The sequence below is a fragment of the Orbilia oligospora genome, assembly GCF_000225545.1.
Source record: "Orbilia oligospora ATCC 24927 unplaced genomic scaffold scaffold00215, whole genome shotgun sequence".
NCBI classification, from domain to species: domain Eukaryota; kingdom Fungi; phylum Ascomycota; class Orbiliomycetes; order Orbiliales; family Orbiliaceae; genus Orbilia; species Orbilia oligospora.
Genome location: NW_011645772.1, coordinates 1,213,339 through 1,240,943, shown reverse-complemented (window position 1 = coordinate 1,240,943; position 27,605 = coordinate 1,213,339). Strand labels below are relative to the sequence as shown.

Genomic DNA, 27,605 nt, shown 5'->3' with positions numbered 1-27,605 from the left:
TTGTCTGTCTCTTCGATATCTCTCTCGACGATCACAAGAATCTTTTCTCTGGCATCATCGCGACGTGTTCAACAACTTTCGACTTTCTGTTACTGTGCTGAGGCTTCCTGTTACCAACCGGTCTATCGAAGTCAATTGGTTAACAAGAATATTTCCGAAAACACGTCCTACGTCACAGGGTCCATCTTTGGACCATCACAAACACACACACAATGAGCTCGAGATACGGAGCCCGCGGTCCGAACCGCAAACCGAATGCCCCAGCTAAAGGTTCTAATAACAATGCTCAGAACCGTCCCCCATCGCGTGCAGCAGGCAATGCCTCCTCTTCTTCATCTTCACGCCCAGCCTACATGAATCCTGCAGTGCAAGCTACAGCACGCCCTGGATCTCCAACCGAGTCGATAGCGACTACTCGCACAAAGAATCCAGATACCCGACACCGTTCGCCTGACGAGACAAACGTTCAAGTTGTTGTGCGTTGCCGAGGCCGAAATGAACGAGAAATTCGAGAAAACAGCGCTGTTATCCTTTCAACACCTGGTGGTCCCCGTGGCAACGAAGTGTTGGTTTCAATGGGTCCTATGAGTTTATCCAACAAAACATACATGTTCGATCGCGTTTTCGGCCCTGAAGCAGATCAAAGTATGATCTATGACGACGTCGTTGCGCCTATCCTTGAAGAAGTGCTTGCCGGTTATAACTGCACTATCTTTGCCTATGGACAAACAGGAACAGGAAAAACATATACAATGACTGGTGATATGAAACCTTACTTCGACACATATTCCGATGGAGCTGGTATTATCCCTCGTGCGTTGCACAATTTGTTCAAACTATTGGATGGAGAATCCGAGCCGATGGTCAAATGTTCTTTCATCGAGCTTTATAATGAAGAACTAAGAGACCTTTTGTCAGCCGATGAGACGATCAAGTTAAAAATGTTTGAAGATTCGTCGAAGAAAGGTGGAGTTGTTATTAATGGTATGGAGGAACGATTTGCACATAATGCAGAAGACGGCGTCAATCTACTACAGGAAGGAAGCAAGAAGAGACAAGTTGCAGCGACTAAATGCAACGACTTGAGCAGTCGTAGCCATACTGTTTTCACGATTATCGTCCAAGTCAAGGACAAGAACCCCGCAGGAGAGGATTTCATGAGAACTGGAAAGTTGAACCTCGTCGACTTGGCAGGTTCCGAGAGTGTTGGAAGATCCGGAGCCGAGAATAAGAGGGCCAAAGAGGCCGGGATGATTAACCAGAGTTTATTGAGCTTGGGAAGAGTTATTACAGCTCTTGTTGAGAAGAACAGCTATATTCCGTACAGGTAAGTTTCATGTTTATAATATATGAAGTCTATATGCGTGATTCTAACGTTATTCTAGAGAGTCGAAGCTCACTCGCTTGCTCCAAGATTCCCTTGGTGGCCGTACGAAGACGTGCATAATCGCCACGGTTTCGCCGGCCAAGGTCAATCTTGAGGAGACGATATCGACCTTGAACTACGCAGCGACTGCGAAGAATATCGAGAACAAGCCGCAGCTCAACCAATTGATGACGAAGCGTGCCGTCATCAAGGAGTACATCACAGAGATCGAGCGCCTGAGGGCCGATCTGAATGCCACGAGGCAAAAGCACGGGGTGTACATGTCGGAGGAGCACTTCCAGCAGCTCAACCGAGAGAACGACACCAGAAAGACCTTGGTGGAGGAGCACGAGAGGAAGATCGCAGTCCTAGAGCAGCAGTTGAGGACTGCTCGCGAAAACTTGGAGAAGAATCTTAAGTCCTTTATGGACTTAAAGAAGGACTACGACGGCCAGACGGTGTCGTTGGAGGAGACCAGGGAGGCTCTGTTTAGTACAGAGACCTCCCTGGTTCTCGCCACTCAGGAGCTCTCGGATGAGCAACTGATCACCAAGGCCTACAAGCTGACCGAGGCCGAGCTCTCCACCAAGGCCAGCAACCTTGCGTCTGTGGCCTCCGCGGCCATTCGCGATGTAGACGGGCTACACGCGAAGGTCGGGAGGCAGGAGGAGCTCCAGGGGCTAAACAAGGCCACCTGGGGCTCCGTCAAACAACAGACGTTTGACGTCACGGGTCTCGTCGAGGGCGAGATCAAAAAGTTCATCGAGGAGCAGGCGAGGCTCCAGGACGGGGTGGCGGCTCGGATGGATTCGTTCATCCAGCTGCAGGGGGACAAGCTCTCGAAGGCTTACTCAAGCCTTGACGAAGGGCTTGAGAAGCTGGAGGTTGCCAGGTCCTCGGCAACCGGAACCGCCCGCGAGGCCGCGGACGAGATGAACCTCGTCCTGGAGGAGATCAAGGTCCTTCGGGACGATGTCAAGGTCAAGGTCGGGGAGGGCATGCGTAGCATGTCCTCCGCCGCGGAGAAAATCGCCGGGGACGTGGTGCGGGAGTTGGAGGGGTTCAAGGAGGAGATGCGCTCCTCCTACATCGGCCTTGGAAGGGATTTCAAGGCGATGTTCGACGCGTGCAGCAAGCACTTGGCTGCACAGACCCAGAAGGCCAACGACCTGAGGCTGGAGGTGGAGGCTGCCAATAAGGCAGCCATCACCGCCCAGGCCTCAGCTGCCGATTCGATCGCCGCCGTTCTGGCCGAGGAGAGCCAGAAAGCTGCCCATGAGAGGCAGCAGCTTGTCGCCCAGATCACACAGCTGGTCACCAAAAACGCCTTGGAGCAGGACAAGCGACTCGCCCAGAGGATGGGGTCGGTCCAGACTGGACTGACGGTCACTAGTGACCGTTTGTCCTCTGCGACCGGCTCCATCTGTGCTGGGATCAATCAGTGGTCCGAGGCAGAGGAGGGTTTCCGGGGGGGGCTTTCTGTCACACGCGACGGAATTAAGAAGAAGTTGCAGACTGACGCTCTCGCCAACGAGAGCAGAGCCAGCGGCATCCAACAGACTGCTAACAGCATCCATGCCGAGACCATACAGTTGGTCAATTCGCAAATGCAATCTGTCGCCGTTAACATGCAAACCCTCGACGAGTTTGTTACCAGGGCCCGCGAGCATAACGAACGACACCATCGTCTCAAGGTGTCGAGCCTGGATTCCGTTGCCGACCAAGTCAAGTCGTCGACGTCGGCTGTTCGTTACAACATTGATGACGTCAAACAGGAAGTGGAGGATATCGGGGCTGATGTTTTGGCCGCCACAGTTAAAGCGAAGAATGCTCTCGACCCCTTCAACAGCTATAGTTCCAGTTTGTTGTCAGGGCTTCGAGGACAGACAGAAGTCTCTGTTTACAGAGATTACGTGCCGACCAACTCTAGCCCGAAGAAGAGATCATACCCATTCGACGACGATCTCCCCAAGACCGCTACTCGTGAACAGATCTTGAACGCGGCACCCGACAGGAATCCAATGAGAGAAGTCACTCCAGAGGCACAGATCTTCAACGCTGCTACTAGTGAGATGACCGCTGCCCGCAACGGGGATAGAGTACCGTTGGCGGATTTGGCTGTTGACTCCAATGTGGCCTTTTTGTCTCTCGCGATTACTGGTGACAAGAAAAAGAAGGCAGCTAAGACTATGGTCAAGAGAGATACACCTGAGCACGAGGATGAAGACGACGACATTGAGGATGTTAGTATGATTCAGATGTCTGTCAAGAAAGGAAAGAAGAAGGCTGAACCCAACGGGCCTAACACGGTTGAGCGATCCGTGAGAAAGCTTAGGAAGAAGAAGCAAGAAAACGAGGAGGAAGAAACAGTCGAAGTGTCTCCCACGAAAAAGACCAATACTAAGGGCGCTGTTGGTTCGGAATCTCCAAAGAAAAAGAGCAAGGTTGTAAGCGAGCCACCAGCCTTGGAGGGTGTTATGAGCCCACCACCAGCGAAAAGAGCTAAGACAAGCAAGATCGGATTGATCTCCCAGCAGAGTGGCAGAAGAAGAGCTAGTTTCTCTGGACCTCCTCCCTCTCTAAGACAAGGTTCTTTAATCCCATCCGCTCCTGGTAGTGCTAGGAAGCCTAAGAATGGAAGACCGCAATCGACTTAATTTGATATAATGGGGTGTCTGGTTTGGAAGGCGTGGTATTTATTGTGGTGGATGTTTACTTTTTCTGGTTTATTTTTTACTTATGGTTTTGTGAAGGCTTTGGAATGTATCACCAGGGCGTTCATGCGGCGTACGGATACGGTATTATCTTCTCTCTCCGCTTTTTATTCATATTTTATCGTTCGCCTTGTATAGAGGGCTTCTTACTACACCGGAGTCACCTACTTTTGTTTCGTTTGAGCGGATAGCGCGGGTTTTGTTCTAGACGATGTATTTTTTTTTTAATGGTATTGTAATATAGCTAGCTGGACAGGAACTTTGGATGGAGGAGCGGATAGGTGGATGGAGCCTCTAAACCGAGTTATTTCGCATGACCGGTTTCGTGAGCACCGTTCCCTTTTTGATTACTACTACTATTATTATTATTTAATGGATGGATAAGGATTAGAGCCGCTGAACCGAGCTATTTAGTATAGCTGGGATCGTGTGCGCTATCCTTTTTGTTCCTGTTCAATCATGATCACTGTGTAATTTTTTGAATATATGTGATATATATCGATATCATAAGATTTTGCGAAGCGTATGTGATCGTATAGTACTACAGTCTTCAAGAGTAGCAGAAGGGCTTGATATTACTATTAATGTCATTCTGTGGTATAACGTTCTTAAATTAAGATATATATACAGAGTAGTTTCTTAGAGTATGTATGCGTGTGGGTATAAAGTTCTTAATTTAAGACGATTATTCCTCCCAAGTTGTAATTAAATGTCGACTCCAACCTCATAATACCCCATAAAGTGTGCCATATGTTAATTAACAACTTCTTGATATACATAATTAAGTGCTAATATGGTCTAAACTTGCCTCTAGGTTGAAAGAACGGTTATAAACTTTGTAAAATAATTCAATGATAAGGCTAAATTATAAATATAAATCTTTTACATTGTCTCGTAAACCAGACCCGGGCACCGGAATGTACCTAGTAAACTAAATTAAATGCTCTTTTGATAGATTTTCGTAGGAACAATGTTACCGTTAAAGTACTATATATAGAAATCAAAATGCTTCTAATGTTAGCCAGCTGTAGATAGTATTGAGAAAAGGTAAAACGATCACGCTCAATATGTAATTGCTTTTAGAAAATACATGCAAACCCATCGCTCTCTCTCGTCGTTCATATTACTTTTTATAGTACCACACGTCAACCATATGTATGTATAAAACCCAATTGATAAATTTGGGATGGTATAGTGCAGTACTAATCCTTCAGGATCAATTCCTTATCCGCCTTCTGAGCCCACTCGGTCCAAGAACCATCATAAACCCTCCTCTTCCCAAGACTCTCCCCAAACCCAGCCTCTTCCAAAGCCAAATCGATAACGGAAGCCGTAACACCAGTTCCACAACTTGTAATCTTTGTCTTCCCATCATCCTTCACTCCTGCCCTTTCGAGTACCTCTCTCAATTTCCCACCATCCAAGAGTTCTCCGTTGCTTCCTAATAAACTGACGAACGGGACGCTGATGGAACCTGGTAAATGACCGCTGGATAATCCGGCGCGAGGTTCTGGGTCTTTCCCTGTGAAACGACCGTTTGGTCTTGCGTCTAGGATTTGAATGTCTTTTGATAGTTTCCCGGTTTGTAAGAAGGATAAATTTTCCTTTGCTAACGCGAGGACTTCATCGAATGCGACTACTCTATCCACCTCAGCCGTAATATTTTCAGGATATTCTTCTTCAGGTGATAATTCCCTTTTCTCATAGTCCAGTATATCTTCCTCCTCCCCTTTGACGACTTCATACCCTTCATTAACATAAACCTTAAAATTATTCAAAACAGAAACCTTCTCATGTCCCATAAGTTTTGCAGTCCAAGCAGCTCTCGGGGCGGCTAATATCCCCTGTTCGTATGAATCGTAAAAGACTAAATGATCTTCCCTTCGGATTTTTAACCTTCTCATCGCTTCTACGAATACCTTTGTCGGTGGTAACATGTGCGGGAGGTTTATGGCGTGGTTTTTGACTTCGTCGATGTCGAAGAAACGGGAGTGAGGGATTCGTAGGAGTTTGTGGGATGCGGCTCCTGTACGTCTTTGGGGATCGTTGGGGAGGAACCAGGTTGCGTTTATGGGGATTAGTTGGGGGAGAGGGGAGAGGTAGGAGGGGGATTTGAGGAGGAGGGGTTTTAGGAGAGATGGGGGGAGGAGGCGGAGGGCCATCTTTTTTTTTTTTTAGAGAGAAGGATGGTGTATTAGGCGCTTTGTTAGTGGTTGTAGAGGTTGAGGATGATGATGCTGATTGTGGTGATGGTCTTGGAGAACAATTGGTTGGTGTGGAGATGGGATGATAGCTGGGTCGACGACCTCGACCGGAAGGGTTTTTAATAGATGACCGTCCTCGAGTAGCAACTCACCGGAACGGAAAGTTGGCAAGACAGATGAATAGCCTGGCACAGTTTGGAGATACGACCATCCGCTCGGTATCTCAGGACGTTGAGAAAGGGAGTAAGATATCCCGTTGCTTGGTGATGCCCTGGGGGGGAAAGTACTTTTCCTGAAGTTACAAGGAGTGCCGGGTAGGTTACGGAGTACAAGGGACTTGAATCAGTTCGATACAAAGGGAGTAGGATGTAGCTACCCGACGGATGGGCACACCTGCAAAGAAAGCTCGAAAGCTACCACCAGTCTATTCGCAATATCATAACTAAGTACTATTTGCAACTTCTAAACCAACCAATTAAATCTCCATATCCCCCCTCCATATATGCCCCCCTCTACAAAGTTACCCTAAATATTGCAAATCCCATCGCCGACCCCGGAGCAAAGCAAAAAAAAAAATTGTAGTACCCTGTCCAATCTGCATGACGACATTTCAAGGACCGGACGGATGACAATAATAATATAATAATCAGAGTGTTGTCGCGTGCGTTGGATCCCCGATCCACGATCCCGATCCAACTAATTAAGCAAAAGCCAACCAGGTACCGTGCAACCCGGGTTTGGCACCTGCTTGACAGGGCAAAAAAACATGTACAAGACCCACCTAGGCCTACCCACCCACGCATACCCGCGTTCCGCTGCTAGTTGATCTAGGCCGTATACACTCTAGCACCGTCTTCGACTACTGGTCGGGTAAACACCTAACTTTCATTATCCGGTATCAATATTCATACTAGTTAACAATTGGTAATTGATCGTGTAGGTATGTATACTTGAGCTTGTATAGGCTTACTCGGGTAGGTGGTCCTGAAGCTCATCGATCTTAGCTTCGGAAGGGGGGGGGGGAAATAGTAGGAGAATTATAAAAACCATTATGACTTTTCACAGTGGATATATGTGTGAAAAACTTGGGAGAATAAAAGGATTTTCAAGAGAAGAAATGAAAGAAGGAAAGAGAGAAAGGTAAAGAATTATTAACAGTGAGAATTGAATGGGGTGAAAATGCTTTATCGCCTCTTCAATCAGAAAATAGTAGATACACATTAAACAATAATCGTCGGAAACACTAAACAGCTCAGACAAGATGTATCCTTGGTCCTGGGTCAAGAGAAAAAAAAGAAATGAAAAGAAAAAGGAAAAGGAAAAGAAAGAAGAAAATAATTTAAGCTTGACCCTTCATTGTGCAATCCCGCTTCTAAAAATGCTTTCTTAATGCAAAAGTAATCCTCGAGAACGCCATCGCAGAAACCCTCAACGCCGCGAAAATGCAACAGATAAAAACGGTACCGGAGGAATGGGGTAAAAACAGTGGAAAGAGGAGGAAGCATTGCAAAGGGATAAAGTAAATAAGTATGTATAATAATGGAAGAAAGAGGAAAACGCAAAGAGCAGAAATAAAATAAAAAAGTAACGGAACTATTGCCTACTAGCACGGAGTTGCTGTTGCTTATCCCTCACCCAGTGCATCATATTAAACGCTGTTCCGTCGATCTTCGTAAGGTCATCCGGCGAAAATTCTAGGCCTTTCATCTCCTCCAAAAGAGAATCAAGCTTTCCTAAGAAGCTCGCCGTAGGGTCTTCATTCGTGACTACAACTTGGAAATCAGGCGCCGGTTCTGGGGTTATTGATTTTCTGGACGGTGAAGTTTGGACGTTGAGTACTATCTCATCTCCAAGCTCCTGCACAGAGGTAAGCGAAAGGTTAGGGTCGGGTCGACCTCTCCCCCTCCTTGATGGCTGGCTGTCGGGAACGCTAAGAGATGACGCAGCCGATGGTGGTCGCCCTCGGCGCGCGGGTGGGCCGCCAGGCAAGCCAGCGGGCCCAGTTTTCTTCTTCTCCGACTTGTTGCTGCCGCCGTTCATCTGCCTCGGCGGTGTCGTTCCGGTGTTGGCCGTCGCAGCTTCCTGCACGCCTTTTAGCTTCTGTCTTAGCTGATTGTATCTTCGCTCCTAAATTTTGAATGGGGAACTTACCAGTTGACCCAGCAGCTGATTTGCTGTGCGTCGATCTTCGAGTACGGTGGGGAAGTTGTCGGATTGGGGTAACTAGAGAGACATTTCCGGTAGCTGCCTTTGCTTTTTTAGCAGGAGGAGGTGGAACTTCATCCTCCTCCTTGGCGGCAGGAACTGCTAATGCCTCTACGGGCTCTTCCACTGGAGCGACACAATCAACCATCTCATGGTCGGAGTCTTGCGTGGGAGGAACGATCGGTTGACCCTTGCTCCTCTTTCGCTTGTGGCCTTTGGTCTGACTTGATGTTGGCGTTGGGTCTAGTGATTCCGCTGCGGGGCTCCTTGGTTCCCTGGACGGTTGACTGTCGGGGATCGAACTGACTGACTCAAGTTCGGATTCGTCGATGTCTTCTTCCGCCTGCTCGGCTGCTTCGTTTTCTAGGGCCGGAGTTTCCGCTCCTTCCTCCCCTTCCCCCTCCTCCCCCTCTTCTTCCTCCTCTTCCGCTACAGCTGGGGCTGGCTCAGTCATATCCTCATCCATCTGGCTGTTGAGATGGACAGAAATATCCTCAACCGGTGATGGCTCCTTTTCTTCCTCCACGGTTGGTTCAATGATCACCCCTTCCACTCGCCCATATTCCTGAAGTTGGAGCGCAATCGCTTCACTCGGGCTCTTAGGAGCATCCTTAGCCACCTCTGTCAGGTTTGGCGGAAGTTCTCCTTCTTGAATACGAAGCTTAGATCCTTGTGATAGTTCGACTTTTCTAGGATCAACAGTTTCAATCTTCTCGTTGTCCCCAAGATCAATGGTACCGACTTCGCCCGCCTCCTGGGCGTTAACCGGCGCCAACGGTGGCGAGGAAGGGATGTCTTCTAGTAAAGGTACAAAAGGATCTCGAGAAACTCTGGCCGTTGGAGAGGAAGGTAGATCATCAGATGTTGGAAAGTGAACTTCCCGATCAATCAACGCCGCGAACTTACTGCCGATTGGGATCGTTGGCAGACCAGGTGAAGATGACATAGAACGGTCGAATGCGGGAGACGAGGTAACATCGCTCATGGGGTTCGGTATCCTAAGATCGAGCTTGAGCGGTAGGCTTGAGTGACTGGCATTTGTTTTGTCATGTTTTGATGGGGATCCGGAATTAAGATCCCTGAACAAATCGGCCTCCCTTGCCTGCCTGTCTCTAACTTCCTTCTGACGGTCAGTCATCAATTGAGATTCCATCGCATCCGGGTCATCGTTTTCGTCAGCATAAATCGTTTTGTATTCAACTTGGGAATCCATATGTCGAAGCTTGACATGGTTTTGCTTGCTGGGATTTGATGAAGCTTTGGAAGACTTGGCGGAAACGGGCACTTGTAAGTCACGATAAAACAGTGGCGATGCTGCGGCTTTAGGAGGACTCGATAAAACATGCTGCGCAAAATCTGAAGTCTGAGTATCCAAGAAAGCTGGTGGTGGAGCGTGAGCTTCATCTTCTAAGGAGTCTGGGAACGTTGGAAGCTTTATATCCGCGTAATAGCGAATCTTACTGAGAGCTTTCCGAACCCTTGATGGATACTCCAGATTTTCTTGGTTGCCGAACGTTTTGTTCCAGAAGTTGATTGTGGTAACAACATTCATCTTATGCTTGCTTTCAAACCCAGCAGCTATCAAGTGAGAAAACGTTTTGAGGGCATTGGAATCGAAGCACTCGGTCCGCTTTAGGCCTTCGCACACGGCCTTCAGAAGCTCCTGCATCGGTTCGATGATATTCTTGTCCGCTGGTGCCTCACATGATAACCAAAGAGAAAAGCCGTCCTGCATCCTCGAAACCATATGGGCCACCGATTCTTTGGGTAGCCTTTCCGTAACCTCTCGCATGCAATCGAAAAACTCAATAATATCGGTGTTCCCTTGCTCGCTGAGGTCCACTTGGGAAAGCTCGATGGTTCTCCAAAATGCTTGTCCCATAACTTCAAAAAAAGTTGTATAGGGTCTGCCATAACCATTAGTCACGATGCGTGGCTCCAGGATAGTCATGAATCTTACATTTGGGTATGCTTCTTTGCTTGGTCGCCGAACAAGGACTTGTACACTCGATCGTACTGAACAGTAGTGGCGGGGTACTGGATGCTAGAGGCTAGCGTATTGATGTAGTGGAGAGTGTCCGTTCTGTAAAGATATCAGAGTCTGTTATCAAAATTTAGGACGGGTGAAGAAGTACTTACGACTCAGCATCAATTTTGGGTAGCCTCATATTCTCTGAAAGAGGATCAATGAGAGCTGGGCCAAGGTATGCAATCCCGTTTTCTTGCTGAACCGTCTCATACACGGTGTGGTAAAGCTTCTTCCAGAAAACGAATTGTTCAGGCCCACAGAACCTAGAATGCACTGGTTAGTCAAACCCCGGGCAGTGTAAAATATCTGGGAGGCTTACTGATAGCCCCATTCGAGAATCGTCCGAACATCACGGATTTCTGGCCCATTGACGAGCCCACCCGCAGACATGGTATCCCTCTCTTTCCGTGGGACGACACGATCGCAGATGTTTGCTAGAATGGTCCATGCCGTTAGATGGATCTGGCTTATGTCCTGAGTCGGGAGGATGGCGATTCCTTGAGCGAGCAGTGAGAGCTTTTTCCTTCGAGAGTCTTGTGCTTCGACACATGTTGATAAAATGTTGGAGATGGGCCTTGCATAATTCTCACCGATTTTTGCACCCTTGAAAGGGTCTATGAAAAGTCGGAAGAGATGCCAGATAGGTTGATGTTGGACAACATGATTTGAGCCAGAGGAGAACTTTCCGGATGGGGTTGATATAGCTAGGAAGCTTTCAGTGCCATCTTCGGCCAACCATTTCTCTGTGAAGCAGGCGGTTCCTAGCTCTTGGATAGCAAGTTGGACTAAAATGACAAAATGGGTCAAAAATTGGCCATCCTCGTGGAGGGTTGGCCCCTTTCCCCGGAAGCCATCGGTCCACAAGCGTTTGAGAAAGCCTAAAAGACTAGCTACAAATTCCATCATCTCAGCCGAGATACGAATTTCTTTTTTAGCTGCTTCAGCAATGGCTGCCATCAACTTCTTCCAGATCGCTAGATGAGGAATCTCGTTGTCTTTTTTGGTCTTGAGGCAGCTCCTTACAGCAACCTCGAGAGTTTTGAAAATCATTGTGCTATTTGCGCGAATCCATTTTGGATCCAATCTTGGGACCTCATCGGCAGCAATGTATGTTCCTTCAAGAACCCGATTCTCGGACCATTTCGTGCTTCCCCCAAACAGGGCGCTCAGTATATTACACCCGTTGATCAAAAAGGTATTTGATTTTAGGAGATACTTGGCAACCACACCCTCCACTAATGTTTCCCAGAAATGCTCCAGTTGCTTAAAATTAGCCCCTGGTCGGCAACTGTAGTAGAGCATTGTGTGTATATTCGTAATGGCAGCTTTCTTTGCATGCTTCGTGTGCCGTGATCCTTTGTTTTCGTCTATGTAGCCAATGATAGGGCGTAGCAGGAGGTCGATGTTCTTTCTCGAGGTATTCATGTTGATATCGAATACGAATATGAGCTTGGCCCAGGCGATCTGGGCAAAAACATTTAAGTTTTGCTCTGAAGAGTTCAGGCATTTCGACATAATACCAAGGAAAGGACTGAAATTCTCCCAGCGATCTATCGGTATGGTGAGCCCCCGAAGTAGCGAAATTGTAATTCCCCATATCTGTGGAACAAAAACAGCTTCGGTCTTTGTTTCAAGCATTTTCTCGAGTCGGTTTTGAATAAAATTCCTTTTCCTACTTTCCTCTAGCTGGGACCGAGTCGGTGTGCCGGTTTGAGGTTTAGTTGGTGTGCCAGTTTGTGTGCCTTTCTGCGAGTTCATTTGTGAATCGATATCCTTTTTGGTTGGAAATAGTCTCATGACCGCTCTAGCTATTTGCTTCTCTCCTCCTAGTTCTCTTTCTGCCTCTTGCGCAATCGTTAGGGCTCGCGTCCGTATCGGTGTAGCCGTACTTATCAGCCCTTGAAACACATGGTCGATCCATAATTCCGCATTCTGGACCATCGCACCCTTTGCTTGTGACAGGAGCTTGGCGTAAAGGCTCAATCGCTCGAGGTCGATGCTATTGCCCTTCTGCTTCTCCTTTAACGCACTGGACACCTGCAAAATCCGTGTAACCTTTTCCGTCGTCATAATTCTTGGGGAAAACTTTTGCTGACTGAGGAAATACATATAGTTCGTCGAAAGTGCCTTAGAAGTTCCCTGATCTAGAATGTCAATCGCAAAATTGAGGAAGTAGTTTATGTCTTCGTCCGGTATTAATGTAACGGTTTCTGGTAGGTAGGAGAAAATGATCAAGACCTTGCAGGCCTGTCGGATTAAAGTCGTATCCGGAGTTCCAACGTCCGGTATCATTGCATTAAAGTCCCTTCTGATGAAGCTTAAGATCAGATCGAGCTTGTCAGCTAGTAGCTTTACATCCGGTACGCCATCGTATGCACGTAAGGTAGTAGCAAAGGCACCGTAGGTCTCAGATTTCTTAGTTCGGTCGGACGAAGCCAATATTTGAACTATAGACTCAAGCAATTCGCCGAAAGGGGTGTTCGTATCTGCCATGGGATTATCCGGGTCAAGGCCTTCTATCTGTTCTGTTATCAAAATTATTGACTTTTCGAAAGGTTTAAGAATTGGCTTGACAGGCCGGGAGGATTTCGCAGAAAGGCATATGGATTTTATTGGCGGATATTTGGCATTTTCTGTATCGTACTTCCAGGGCTGATGCCAGTTGATGTATGGTGAGAAATTGACGCGACGGTCCTGGCCGGCTGGAGCAGTTTCAGCGGATGATGTGGGTGTCTCGTCTATATAACTTGATGATGCCGTTGTGACGGTTCCGTTTGTGATGATTTCTGTATGTTTTGGAGGGGTAGGGGGTCGAGCGACGACGTTGTCGAGTCCATTGGAATTCGCGTCCTCATCCTCCATTGTGACGTCCATGGAAGGCGAGGGCGGTGGTCGCGACTCGGATATCGAAGGTGTGGTCATCGTAGATGGTAATGTGAAGCCTTCGGGAGGCAGAAGACCGAATGATACGATCGAGGTGGTGAAGATCGAAGGAGAAGAGGAGAAAGCTGTGGGTTGAGAACTTGCTCAGGCTTCCATAACAACAGGGACGTGAATATCAATTTCAAAACCAAGACGCTACAAACGATTCCGATGCCTTAAACGAACAAAAAAAGGGGGAAACTTGAAAGACAATATAACTTGGACGACAGGTAAATACGACGAGGCGAAATGAAGTGAAGTGAGATGAAGTGAAGTGAAGTGAAGTGAAGGACTGAACAAAAGATACAGAAGATTACGGAAATTGAGGTGGGCGGAAATCGAATGGGATCTGGAATGAGAGTTTAGACTGGTTGTCCACGGGAAAGTCAGAGTAAGTATAAGCGGTCGCCGAAAAAAAAACACTTTACGCGTGCCTCCTCTCCTGAAACTCGAACATGCTTGACCGTGTTACCACCAATGATAGTGCGGGAACCAGATCCTGGATAAGCTTTACGTCGTGTTCGCGCAAACGTTCAGGCGCCAATGTGCAACAGCATGCTTTTGATCGGGCTGATATGTGGGGACCCGTCATGATCATGGTGGGGGGGACCATAAATAACCTCGTCGCACTTTGACACATTATATTCGAATTGGCACTTCCTTCGTGTATTGGAACACAACTTTGCAATCGCAATGGCTATGAGCGCCGGCTTAAACCCGAAAGATATCAATTCCGCATAGTCCCGTGATATATGATAGCTAAATGCAACAAGCAACGCATATGTCCAGTTATGTTGAAGAGCATCATAGAAACTACTGGCCTTAAGCAAGCTTAAAAGCTGATATTTAATACGTATACTACCTATAATAGCTAACCAATTAATTTAGAGTGTGCATCCAAGACCGCGAGTTTCCCTGCCAAGTGCTGCTGTGATAGTCCTCAGGCACAGTGACGCCACGAAATATACTTCCTGATATCATTGGCTCGATACTGGATGTCTCAATCTAGAATATAAGCATGAGATAAAGATTAGATTAGACAATAACGTGGCATGATATTACCTAGGTATTTACTTCTTACTCATAGCCTATAAAAGTCAATCGCTCTAGCTACACATTGGGCGAGAATACAAGACTCAAGCTTTAGGTGTAGCCTCGGTGACCCTTCTTGTGTTGGCAAATGTGTTGTGGATACGGCCAAAGCGATCCTTGTGTTGCGTGAGTGTAACATCATCAACTTGGGATTCAAACCTTTCCATCGCACCTCAACCTCCTCCGCTCTCAAGTCCCAGCGCCATCACCCGACAATCCTGCCGAGCGTATCTCCAGCGTCAAACCCAGGACCATTGATGTTACGAAACCTCCATCGATAAGGGCCTTCCCTGGATCTCGGAAGTGAGATGGCCGACACCAAGAGAAAGCGCTCCCTGCGCGAGTCCACAACTCGAAGCACAGCCAAACGTCAAGAGGCAGCCAAAGGAGTTCCTGCTAAGAGCGAAACTCCAGTTGAGCCCTCACGACCAGCGACACCTGAACCTGAGGTTGAAGAAGTTCCCACCAGTTTTGAGGCCCACGGGCCGCTACCAACTTCGAGTCAACTTCAAGAGCCGGAGGCACTCCCTGGTAAAGAATGGAAGTCGATTTCTGAAAGGTAAGGGCCAATTGGGGAGCCAAAATATAGATGTATTTTTTTTTGGCGAAACCTGATTTGAGAGAAATGTATCGACGTAGAGAAAATGATATATGCTAACTAAGATAACTGCTCTTGTCATATAGTGCCGTCCTACAAACGGCCTTCGATCGATCTCGAGATGTCTGGCTCTCCGGAAAGATGTTCGACCGATATTGGACGAAGCCCACCAAGAGGAAGGTGGTTGACCTATCGAACCCTCCAAAAGATTCCATGGTAAAGATTGGCGAATGCATGATAAGCATCCACCCGCATGTTTTCGAAGCCAAGCTTTACACTGTTAGGGATAGGGAGAAAGAACGGCAACGGGACCTCGAGTTTTTACATCAACAAGATCAATACCAAGCCCAGTTGGCCCAGATGCCAAAGGTTCCTGTTACGAAGCCATTGATTGCGAAACCCACTCCAACAAAAGTCGCCATCCCACAGTCGGTTGCGGCCGACCAATCCAATCTGAATGGCCAAAAGCCTGGCCATCCTGGTAGCCCCCGAAATCCTAACGAGTCTGGCCATTTAGCTTGGAGAGTTGATCCTAAGGGGAGCGGACAAGCCAATGGGAATGGACATTCACGGCCGGTGCAAACTGGTGTTTCTGGGTCTCCTACCAATGGTTCGCCTCCACCACCCCTCTCAACGGCGAGACCATCACAGAGTAACTCAGGTCCTGATCCCGTAATCCAATTACTGGCAACCCGTGCCTCGAATGACCCTAACCTTAAGGCTTTGATGAGAGTCGTGGCCGCCGGTCAAGCCAACAAAGAGCAATTAGCAGCCTTCCAGGCTCATATTGATGAACTAACCCCGTTAGCTCGTGCGAGTGCTGCTGCGAAGGCCCAAAGGGCTGCTCTTGGGCCTCCAACCCCATCGAGCACCCCTCAAAGCCCCTCTGCCTCTTCTCCTACCACTGGGGCCCAAACTGCACCTAGACCTACGTACCAACCTATTCAACCGGCTGGGCCAGTCCCGGCTCGATCGCCCGAAAATGGTCAAACAGTAATTCCAAGGCAGACCGTAACGGTCCTACCCAAGCCTAAACAGCTAAGCGTCGCAGACCGCAAGCACCTAGATATCAAAGATGTCGTATTTGAATTTAGTATCGCCACTATTGGTGATCGATACTACATTCCTCGCAAATCCATCCTAGAATATCGTCAGAAGGGCACGCAACTGCTTGTATCGTATCTCTATATTTCAGAGGTCGATAAAACTTTCCAGCCGATAACAATAACCATCAACGCTCCCACTCCTAGAACCTTAGAACCCATCTCGAGAGTAGTTGAACCTAAAGAAACAGTCCAAGCTTACATGAAAGATATTATGTCAAGATACAGCCGTGCTAATCACGGGTATCTTCTCATGCGTCTCAAGCGGGACGAGGCAGAAATCCTTGCAGCTCAAGAAGCCGAAGCAAGAAGACTCAAGGAGGAAGAAGAAATCAAGAAACGATTAGCCAAAGCGGCTACCGAGGCAGCCGCCGCAGAAGAGATGATGTACAAGGATCTTCTTAAGAGGGAGATTCCAAAGCCTGCTACATCGATTGTCAAATCAAAGAAAAAATCGGTAAGTACCCTTCGGGCGTCCCGTGTAGGGAAATCCCGTTCTTCCCTGTTACGTCGATAGTGGGCCCCGTAACAAGGTTCCTAAGCACCTATTCCTTGTATATACACCATCTCAACCACGCCAAAACGCACTAAAAGCACCCTTCCTTTATTATCTTTTTTTATTATTTCTTGGCGTAGATGCAAGTCGATGCAGATTATTCTGCTTTCTGAGGAGGTTTCGACTAGCATCTTTATTTCATTGGCTACTTCGATATACCTACCCTTGAGATTTGTGGTGGAAAAAAATTTTCACCACATTTGTTGAGTTGCATGACAGAGAACCCCACCACCATCCCACATTTTTCTCCCACTTCCAACTCTAATTACCCCACCAATTCTCATCGCCTACATACATGAACAATGCATAGACCCTTGGTAGGACTAGGCCGACGCTAATTAAACCTTTTCCCATTCTAGCATTTAACCCTTGACGACGGCGTCATCGCGCTTGATTTGCCAAAACCGAAACTTAAGACGAAATATTCGCGCAAAGGGCGTATTGCAGACCCCAGCAAGAACTGTCATCTCTGTGGCACAAACAAAACTAGTCTATGGCGTCGTGCCGAGATCGATGGAGAGACTGTCGTTGTTTGCAACGCCTGTGGTATCAAATGGAAGACGAATCAAGACAAGAAGGAGAGAGGAGAAACTCCATTGGAATATGGACCTAAGATGGTCAGGATTAAGAAGGAGGGGGCAATCAGAACGGGAAAGACTGCTGTTAAGACTGGTAGATTGATGCAAGCAATGATGGAATCGGTTATTCGAGTTGAACCGGGGGAGCTGTCTGATACGATTGTTCTATCAGGAATGCATCAATTGACACCGGAAGCCTCTACTCAACATCCACAAACAACCCCGGTGGAGGTCATGGTTCAGGACCAGGAAACGACTTAGGACTAGGAAATGACCGACCAGTAACACCCTCTTAGATTGAATTTCTGCAGACAAAAAAGGCTGACTAATACGTATTATCCCTTCGTCGGGCTGCGATGCTTTATGGTGTTTCCGGTGTTTGTTTTTCGTACTCTATCATTTTTAGCAACATAGATCTGTTGATTGTCTTTTTTTTTTTTTTTCCCTTCCTTTCTTTTTTTTATTTTGATTCGAGCACTTCTGGAGTCCACCAGGGAGATCAAGGTGTTAATTTGTTAAGCCGGCAATAAGGTGTTGAGGGGAATCAGGTCTGGTTTGAAAGTTGCTTAGAGAATGGAAATGCTCATTATGATTTAATCGATTTACTTAGTACCTATCGCCTATTTAGGGATACAAATAAGCCTTTGAAGCTAATAGGTCCAAACGCTAGAAGGTCTGCTAATATTAGGTACTCAAGTGCCACATGTCAACGTTTTTCCCATATCATTATATTACTATATCACTTTTAAAAATTATTTTATTACATCTTTTCGTCGGTGGTTAAACAATAAAGAACCCTTTGAGCCCTTAAGCCTTCTGATAATCGATGTGCCCTGGACCAGGTTGTCTTTCCAAAGCACGTTGTATATCAGCAATTGTGGATTGGAAATTATGGTGATGCAGACTTCCTCCAGTCTGGTGTGTGTGTTGATGCTGTGGTTTTTGTTCCGCCAATACCTTATGTTGCCACGAGGCGCTCAAGGCTGCGCGATTGTCGACGAGTCGCATGTATTTTATTTCTACAAGACTGGGTATCTAGATTCTAAATTAATTCGATCTCGCACACACTGCCGATATATTTCTGCTAGGCATCCTCTAGCCCAGTTAGTTTCCCACGATTCCAAGGGATGGGTTACAAGAGGGCTGCCATGCGAAGAGTTGCGGAGCACCCTACTGTGCAACTGTGTAAGTTATGTCTCCACTTTAGAATCAACATCTCGACTGGTTGTAGGTGCAGTCTGTTTTCAGGCATTGGATTAAAATAAAGTTTACGCCCCCCCTTCTTTCTTGTTAGTTCGCGTGCAACTAGTAGCTTGAGCTTACCAAAATTTCATGATAGTTACCCACTTTTCCGTGATAACTATTCAAATACGAACTAGAGCTCTCGAAAATCGGGCTTGGAAGCGGAGCCTTAACTAGCTTGGACGGCAAAGGCCTCTCTCTCGCCTAGCGGAAACGGGTCCGCAAGAACCTAGCGTCATAGCTAGAACTTTATCTATAACAGATAAACAAATCATCATGGAAGGATGAGGGGAGCCCGCGAATTACTGGATAGAGTATAGTCTCTTTATAACCCGGGACCCGATATATATACTAATGCAGGTCTGGTGCATATATGCACACTTTTTGTGGGGAATATACATACCTTTGGGAATAGTACTGCTTCTTGCATATCATTAAGTTTAGCTTGGCTGGCGTATGATTATGGGAATTCAAGAAAACTATTCCGTTATCCGGTGATAAGGGGAGAAAGCCCATGAGGGGAAAGGGATCTGGAAGGGTTGCATTTCCTTCGAGACGAAGTGGAGTTAGGATACGAATGAAAGCCGATATCGCGACGACCTATAGGAAGAGGAGGGCATATGGGATCTATAAAGACCCTGCATAACCCCCCCTCCTTACCAGCCTGGCTTTCTGATCAGTTCTTCAAGTACAAGGTTCTTGAAGTAGTCAGTTCGTACTGTCTATCATCATGAAATCATCCTTCCTCCTATCCGTCTTGTCCATCGTTAGTGGCCTTGTCGAGGCAGGACCGACACACTCTCCGAAGGCCTATATTCGTAATGGAACTGTCACTGGGGTCTATAACCGTCAGTGGCACCAGGATTTCTTCCTAGGCATTCCATATGCGGAACCTCCTACCGGCAATAGGCGATTTCGACCACCGGAGTATATCAAAACGAAGAAGAACTTTCAGGCAACTACACGTGGTAAATTTTGCTGGGGGTATAGAGTATGTACTTTTCCATTTACGCTTATAACTTAATCTGCACGCCTTCATACATATGCATTCTGGCATAATCGAGTCTTGAGTAAATTATAAAAGACGCAGGCCTTTGAATAATTGTCTTCCAGTCTTAAGATCTTATGCCTAGTTTATCATAACCACAAGAGTTCAACAAATTTATAGCGTATATTGATAACTGTTTTAATACATAGGGCGACCAATGGGAATACCCACAGTCCGAGGATTGCTTGACACTTAATGTTATCCGTCCCGCTGGGATACACCCTAGCCGAAAACTCCCCGTTGCAATCTTCATCCACGGCGGAGGTTTCACAATTGGATCTGCTCATGACCCTCGCTATAATATGACCTTCCTCGTAGACCAATCTGTCAAAGAGGGGACTCCTATCATAGGCATTGGTATCAATTACCGCCTTGGAGCTCTCGGTTGGATTGCGAGTCGACAGGTTGCTGGCACCAAGAACCTTAACTTGGGTCTTAAAGATCAAAGAGTCGCTATGCAATGGGTTCAAGAAAATATCAGAGCATTTGGCGGTGATCCTCGAAAGGTTAGTATAGAGTGGTTGTTATGGAGATGTAGTGGATTGGGTTCATTAACTAATTCGCTCTTGAAAGGTTACGTTATTTGGTGCATCTGCTGGTGCTTTATCCATTGGCCTCCACCAGCTTGCATATAACGGACGTGATGACAAGCTATTCAGTGGAGTAATGATGATCTCAGGTTCACCTATCTTTTTCCGTCCTTCGCCATTCCCGGAAACTTTCCAGGCGAATTATGAGTACCTTATCACACAGACGGGATGTGAAAACCGTACAGATAGTTTACAATGTCTCCGAGAAAGACCAATTGGACAACTGAACCTGGCGATAAATACTACGTTGGGACAGTTTACGACTGCTGTTGTAGACGGAGAAATGGTGGCTGGAATACCCAGTCAGAATTTGAAGCATGGTAGATTTGTAAAGGTGCCATCGATGGTTGCGAGTTCGACGGATGAGGGGGCGGGATATGCAAGGATGGTACAGAGGTATGATACTGACGCGCAAGTCAGGGCCTATGTTGGTAAGTTCTTATATACAGTGGTACTACTCTTGCATCGATCTCAGATGCATCTAAAAGTAACAACAGACTAATATCAAAGTTAAATTATATATAGAGGGATACACTCAGTACAAACCACAGATGATCGACCGTCTAATGGAGCTCTACCCCAGCACGATCTCCATCCCTGACGCCGACAACTTCACGCAGCCTGACGCCGGTACTCAACAATACGGCAACCAATATCACCGTCTCGCCGCGATTCTCGGTGATATCTGGTTCATCGCTGGAAAAAGATACTATGCTCGACAACTAGCAGCTCATAACGTCCCAGTTTGGTCTGTGCGTACCCGTGTCGTTCCTAATGGATACCCAGACTGGCTTGGTTCCGTACACTCCACATCGTTGCCATTTATGTTTTATAACTTGAATACGACGAGTTTCGACATTGGCGCTGGAGTGGTGAAGGTTGTTCCGGACCCTATGGGTGGACCGAACGCTCAAGGGTTTAAGGATCTTGCGAACTTCAGTAGTCGAAGTCTTGTTAGATTCTTTGCGCGTGGAGATCCTGCGGCTGGTAGAAAACCCAACGATGTGAACTGGGTTAAATATGGGCACGGGGGTGGCAAAAATCAAATTGTTTGGGATATTGGGCCAGGTGGGGTTTATATTGAACAGGATACATTCAGGGAGCATGGTATCAAACACATGATGGATCACTTCTTGCAAAGTAGTTTTTAATATAGTTAAGCAGCTGATGTAGTTGTATTATGTATTCTCTTCTCTGTAATAGCTAAATCGAACGACCGGACAGGGTAAAATATATCTTAGGTTACGCCTCAAAATAAACTCAAAAATGGATATTCAAAAGCAAGATTACTAAGTTGATAAAAATGCTTAAATAAGAAACCAAGATACCGAAATCATACAGCAGAATTTGAAATGAGCGACTCGAACAATAAATAATAACAATCAGGTGTAAGTTTAACTCAAAATCGCAAGTACCGTGCGCCAAATCTATGCATAATTCTTCCCTTTGCCCTGCTTACATATTAGTATTTTGTTGTCCAAGACTCTTTCTCCTAGTTGTTCAAAAGAACACCAAACACCTGACCTCGATACTTTGTCTCAATGGGGCGTCCACTGGAGTATTAGGATCTTCAAAGGCTGTGTGTGGTGTCAACAACGCCACTCCACTGTCTTCCTTTAACCCTTCGGTATCGAAACACTTGATAAAGAGAATCTCGTCGACCGTCATATCTTTCACGTAGTACCATTCGTGGTCAGGATTGTGAGCTATAGAGTATGTCTCGCCATTCGGAGTCGGTGGTGGGTAAACCAATGTTGTGGCGAGCAAATCCTTTGGTTTTATAGATTTATAGGAACCGACGGCAAGTGGATGATCGGACGCAGTGTTTTGAATTGGGCGCCAAACGTTAATAAGCTGGAAGCGATTCTTCAGCAGCTCTTCTGCACGATCGCCCAGATGTCTTCTAACACGGTTGTATGCTGCGCTAGTTGTTTGATCGACGTGGACACGGGCGACAGGTTGCCGGGTTGAAGGGGTGTCGTCTACAACTTCGGGTGAGCGACGACGGATGGTGTGGTCGAAGATGAAGACTTCTTTTGCGCCGGTAGCCTTTAGTAAGGCAGCACGGATTTCGTCATAATACTCGGATTGAACCTTATCTTCGTCAAGGAAGTTTTTGTGGTTTTGAGAGAATGGAGACGGGACGGTTTGAACGTCAAAGCCAGTTACGTCGAGACCGATTGGGGTCGAAGTTGTACGGATATTGTTGATTTTGACATTGACAGGGTTCAGGCCGATGTTAGTTTCCCGAACTCCGGATGCCGAAGCGTTGATATTGGTGTAAGGTTTAGACCCATCGGTAGGTGGAGTAGTATAGAAGAGGGTTCCAGTGGTGGAATGGTCCAAAAGAGCTGCTGGGGACATTTTTATATGACCTGTTAACGTCTGTAGTCGTCTTGTTCCTGAGAAGTTTGAAGAATAGAAAGTGTTGGAAATTGTGGTATTTTTTTGGAGGGCTTGTCGGGAAAATGTGCTGGGGAAGTTGAAGAAATGGCTTGAATTTAAAAAGGTCTTTCGAAGAAGCAAAGCTACCATAGATCCTATTATATAAGTAAGTACTTAATCGAGTGCGGGATGCAATTACGAAACCGGTAACCCGACCATCTTCAATGATGTCGTTATATACCTGCAAGCCCGTGCCCAATTCGCGGCAGGCCCGTCGATTGGGAATACGCCGATTTCAAACCAATTGGGCTGACGCCATTCGGATTACCAACCTCCCCCGCATTGCGTGCTTCTAAAAGACGTTTTTGTAGATGATACTTCAGCTATTACTTCTTTTGTCCAGGGTTGAGGTACGACCTTTGTCCTGTTTGGCGGGGTTCCAGGGATAACGAGTCGCCAAAATCTAAAAGTTTCAAGGCCGAGCCGAGGGAAAACTAACAAATTCGGATGGTGGGAGCCCAAAGTTTATGTCAGCGGTGCGCTCCGCCGGGTTGGCAATACGTATTGGGTCGGAATTACTAATAGACCGACGGTTAGACAATCTTTCAGTTTCTACTCTTAGCTGCCGTTATGAATCAAAGTCAATGTGGGAATTATTCTGATTGTGTCGGGAAATAGGGACGGGAATTGGGCTTCATTGGTCTCATGCGCAGTGCTTGCGCAACACTAATAGAATGGTTAACGTTATAACATTTTAACTAGTCGAACTTTGGGACACCTCGATCCTAAAGAATGTAAACTACCCTCTTTAGTACTACCTAGTAATTTTTGCTATGTCGTTAGGTGACGTCGCCGAAGTCACAAAGTCACAAAACAGCATGGAACTGTATGTAGTTCCGCCATATCCATCTTTAGAGTATCTAACTACCCGGGTAGTCAATCGACGAGCAAAGTTTTAGCGATAAAACTTCATGTTATCGTCAGTAATCAATTGGAAGGCCGTTCATGAAACTTTGCCAAATACTCTTACATGGTAGGACAGTAATAGGTCTGTGATATTCTACTCCGTAGAAAGGGTCCCATGCCAGCGAGTTTACAAACGAATTAACCATACCCCAGATTGCACTATACCCAATACAGAGGTTGTAATGTCCGTGCATGAGCCTCCGGGCTCGAGCTCGCGCGATGTCTTCTCTTCCGCTCGTTCCCAATCGGTTTTCTAAGGCTATCGCCCTTTCTCAAGGTAGCCGGTTTGCGAGGAAGATCCAAGTAAAAGCTGCATAACAACCAATGAACAGGCCTAGGAGAATCTGTCTATTGGTGCACAAGTTTTGTTGGTTTCGGTCCTTTGCCTTATCGGGCTTGATAGGTATAATGTTCGTCGGCCCCTGCCCTGGATCCTTTGTGTCTATGAATTGGTATATATCTGCAGAATATAAAAGACGTATACTTTCATCTACAGAGGCTACTTCCGAAGGAAACCACCGAGATATATCAACTACAATTGCCTGCCCAATTGAAGCTTGTCGGATCTTCTTCGCGCATAATAAACATCGTAGCGATACTCTTGAGTCGTGGGATCCAGAGCATCACAAATTTATAATTATTTGATGCTGTGGGTAGTCGAAACCCGTACCCCGAAAAGATCTGACCCTTCAGAGACGCGATGCGACCGGCACTCGAAGGACGAAAAATATAGTCCCAAAGGATCCCGGTCACTAGCACTCGGGAATTCGAATATTCTGCATGCGGAGTACTCGAGTGGCTCAGTCCCGTACTGACACCTATTCGTTGGTTGTAGCGAATTCGCGAAGGTCTTTCGCATATGCCCGATATTTTTCCTGTCCAATCACCTGATATTGTTGTACTAGACCGATATAAATTAGTAAAGAATCTAGATCTATTGAAAGCTATAGATTCGTATAATATTATAATGCTTACTTAGTTTTATTTCCTTATCAAAAACCTGCCGTGGTCCTCGGAGCCAGCTACTTTGGGCGAATTCGCTTGCTTAGTTAGCATGGTTCCGGGCCTGACCATAGCTCTGCAAAGCTTAGCTTAGACAGCTTCTTTTGTTGTATGACAATTGTTGGAATTCGACCAGAAGTCAAATCAGTATTGGCTCTAGCTGTTCATCAAATCTTCTTCACGACCAATAGTTAGCCCAACTGCTCCTTTTATTATAACATAAGACATAAATCCTCCAAGTACCTTTGCGTAAACTTTGCAGCGCATTATATTGTTACCTAGGTAGGTAGCACGTGGGCTTGTGTTGAGATGCTTTCTCGACGTCAGCTCTGAGCTGAATGGAGAGAAGTCAAAACGTTAACCTGAAGCTGAAATGCGATAGTGTGCTCTTCAGAAATCAAGGTTATTTTTATTAATTAAGTAAACGACAGCTGGAGCCAAGAAGTTCTTGCTCAAAGCATTCGAGACGGGGTTTTGTGGTTTCTCCAGCCTAAGCGCTACTAGGTGCATACTGCATGCATCAGCATGCAATAGAACAGGCAGAAGTCTGTGGCTTTTTTTTTCTTTTCAACAGCTTGCAATGTGAGAGCTACCCCTCAATTGATACTGCCCTATATACCTCTCTTTTCTGTATAGATACTGTTACGAGATATAGTTTTCGAAATTTCGGCATCCGGGTCGAAGGCAAGGAGCCTGCAGATGAAGTAACATGGCTACCTGCAGACATGCAAGAGCTTCGACCTAGATTTACCTCACGTATCGATCTCGTAGGAGCTGCTTCCAGACTTTAGCTGATTTGATTCAGCTGTAGGTTTGTATTAACTCGACCAATCAAAAACCTGCAGTGACTTAAAACGGTTTTAACGGTCAACTATGTTAAATTCTTGCTGGCGCTTCTGTTTAATGATTCATGACATTTATATTCCCGTTTTAAATTTTTATCATCGAGCTTTACTCAGAAACATCAGCAACTTACTTCCTGCACAACTACCCTAAGTACAAGGGCCCAACGGGATGCAGCAGTGAAGTTGCGAAGAATTTCTTTTTTACTTTATCCATCCGAATCCTTACCGTCCCTAACCTGTCGGATACAGCTTCTGGAACAGTTTCGCCGATTGCCATGTCTTTACCAATCATTTTGCCCGCGAGACCGCGAGTCTAACTAGATTTGAGCACCGCGAACGCATATTATATTCCTTCTCTAGTTTTTCTCTTCTGTTACTACTAGGTTTTATCCAAAGAGAAGTGGTAAGGAGTGACAAAGAGAGAGAAGGCAGAGAGTGGAATGGAAGCGGGGAGGGAAAGGGAAAGGGAGAGGGAGAGGGAGGGAGGGAAGCCGGCCACCAGCAGAAGCATTACTTCGCGCGGACCAGTTCACGAATAAACTTCGACATTCTGCCTATCTGGACGGTACACCTACGATATCGGTATAATAGCGAGCAAGACAGATCAAAACTCACTATCATAATTTGCCAACCGGGGGTATTTGGAGCCGAAGCAACATGAATATTCTCAGTTTAAGGTTATCATCAGATAGCCAAGAACAGCGTACCTATTCACAATTTTCTCTTCGGTTCTTTATCAAAATCCTCCCGGACTTTGGTCTGATCAGAAAGCACGGCAATAATTTTAAGGAAATCTATCATAACATTACCCACTCCTTTAGTTGACAGGCGAAACGAAACAGGATGAAAAGAAAGAATCAGACCAAACGCCAAATACAAATAAGGGATTGCATTTTCAGGTCCAGAAAAACAATACCATGAAACAAACATAATCAGTAATAACAGGAATTCGAGCGCGCTTCCGACATGCATGTGAGGATCTAATTCATAAAGTACTGCTAACTCCAAATTTGAAATGTATATGCTAACAAACTAGCAAAAGGAAACCTTTACCTCTCTTTGAGCAGATCATGCGACCCCATCTCACGATCGCGAGTCCCGACCCGATAACCTAGCGAAGCGGCCCGAATGTACAGCCTCGTAACCACCGTGTGCGTCTGTGGTAGACGCCCAGTCTCGAAGACAGATCGATGCATAATGGCCAGGCCGACGGCACCAAATACAACGCAACACAAAACCCCGGATCCCCCTCATTCGCTATTCTTGATCCGTCTCCACAGATGCTCTACCAAAAACAATCAGTATCACATACAAAAGCTCAGACCGCCTAGTAGTACAGTTGGGGAGCGTACATCTGACGAACCATGGCTCATTTTCAACAATAGCGAGACGCTTGGGTCCCTTTTAAGCCCGTCCACGAGATCCTTGGTCGGTTGTACGACGACGGTCCGGTCCACCATTAGAGTCTTGGGATTTTGGAGGAGTAGTTTCTGGTTTAGGGAGCGGCGCTTGTGGAGGGGAAGGCCTTGGAGGCGCGGAGGGAGAAGGCCCCTGCTGGACCTTTGGAGCGCAGTCCTGGGCGCTATTGGTATCTCTGTTCATTTTTGCCGATTAACTGCGAAACAGATAACACTAGGAACAATCCAAAACGTCTCAGCGTTAGACCCTTAACGACTCGATGAAAGTTATATTCCAAAGGTAATCTACCTCGAGATATGTAACGTACCAAATTTGTAGCTTGAGGTTTACAGCGGTATCTGGTGTTTCTTATATCAAGGAAGAGGAAGAATATTTCGGTTGGGTTGATGGACGAAAGGATGTGAGTGATGGGGAAGAAAGAACTCAAAGACGGTGTCAGGGGCTGCTTATATAGCTTTGATGCTATTAGGACATAGATTAAGCACAAAGCCTGTCATGTAACACGGACGAAATTATAATCGACCTAAAGTTCCTAAACATATGGTAGCCATCCTGAACTCTTGTTTAGCACTACGAATTGTGAATCATTATCCGGAATTCGTCTAAGGCAAATTAAAACAGGACAAAGGAAAGAAGGACACTGCAACCAATAATGATCAATTTACCTTTGATGCACCTTTGCTATCCTGATAAACCTATAGTCATGAATGTGGTAATGGGAAAAATCGCCCGTGATCAAAT

The 27,605-nt window shown here is 46.4% G+C and overlaps 7 protein-coding genes across 7 annotated transcripts; 3 read left to right on the top strand and 4 right to left on the bottom strand.

The window, feature by feature from the left end:
- Positions 1-212: 212 nt before the first annotated feature.
- On the top strand, positions 213-4,023 carry AOL_s00215g374 (uncharacterized protein; the record flags this gene model as incomplete). The annotated part of the gene is made up of 2 exons (XM_011129576.1): positions 213-1,327; positions 1,386-4,023. The coding sequence occupies 2 exons, from the start codon at positions 213-215 to the stop codon at positions 4,021-4,023; spliced, it is 3,753 nt and encodes a 1,250-aa protein (XP_011127878.1).
- Positions 4,024-5,282: 1,259 nt separating this feature from the next.
- AOL_s00215g373 (uncharacterized protein) lies at positions 5,283-6,242 on the bottom strand (the record flags this gene model as incomplete). Its single annotated transcript, XM_011129575.1, has 1 exon — positions 5,283-6,242. The coding sequence occupies one exon, from the start codon at positions 6,240-6,242 to the stop codon at positions 5,283-5,285; it is 960 nt and encodes a 319-aa protein (XP_011127877.1).
- Positions 6,243-7,877: 1,635 nt separating this feature from the next.
- AOL_s00215g372 (uncharacterized protein) lies at positions 7,878-13,440 on the bottom strand (the record flags this gene model as incomplete). The annotated part of the gene is made up of 5 exons (XM_011129574.1): positions 7,878-8,374; positions 8,436-10,396; positions 10,450-10,572; positions 10,629-10,781; positions 10,838-13,440. 5 exons carry the CDS (start codon positions 13,438-13,440, stop codon positions 7,878-7,880), a joined length of 5,337 nt encoding a protein of 1,778 aa, XP_011127876.1.
- Positions 13,441-14,840: 1,400 nt separating this feature from the next.
- Positions 14,841-17,628, top strand: AOL_s00215g371 (uncharacterized protein; the record flags this gene model as incomplete). The annotated part of the gene is made up of 3 exons (XM_011129573.1): positions 14,841-15,091; positions 15,217-16,690; positions 17,149-17,628. 3 exons carry the CDS (start codon positions 14,841-14,843, stop codon positions 17,626-17,628), a joined length of 2,205 nt encoding a protein of 734 aa, XP_011127875.1.
- A 1,711-nt stretch (positions 17,629-19,339) lies between these two features.
- Positions 19,340-21,398, top strand: AOL_s00215g370 (uncharacterized protein; the record flags this gene model as incomplete). The annotated part of the gene is made up of 4 exons (XM_011129572.1): positions 19,340-19,600; positions 19,807-20,163; positions 20,231-20,678; positions 20,773-21,398. The coding sequence occupies 4 exons, from the start codon at positions 19,340-19,342 to the stop codon at positions 21,396-21,398; spliced, it is 1,692 nt and encodes a 563-aa protein (XP_011127874.1).
- A 349-nt stretch (positions 21,399-21,747) lies between these two features.
- On the bottom strand, positions 21,748-22,611 carry AOL_s00215g369 (uncharacterized protein; the record flags this gene model as incomplete). The annotated part of the gene is made up of 1 exon (XM_011129571.1): positions 21,748-22,611. One exon carries the CDS (start codon positions 22,609-22,611, stop codon positions 21,748-21,750), a length of 864 nt encoding a protein of 287 aa, XP_011127873.1.
- A 4,238-nt stretch (positions 22,612-26,849) lies between these two features.
- Positions 26,850-27,047, bottom strand: AOL_s00215g368 (uncharacterized protein; the record flags this gene model as incomplete). The annotated part of the gene is made up of 1 exon (XM_011129570.1): positions 26,850-27,047. One exon carries the CDS (start codon positions 27,045-27,047, stop codon positions 26,850-26,852), a length of 198 nt encoding a protein of 65 aa, XP_011127872.1.
- Positions 27,048-27,605: the final 558 nt, after the last annotated feature.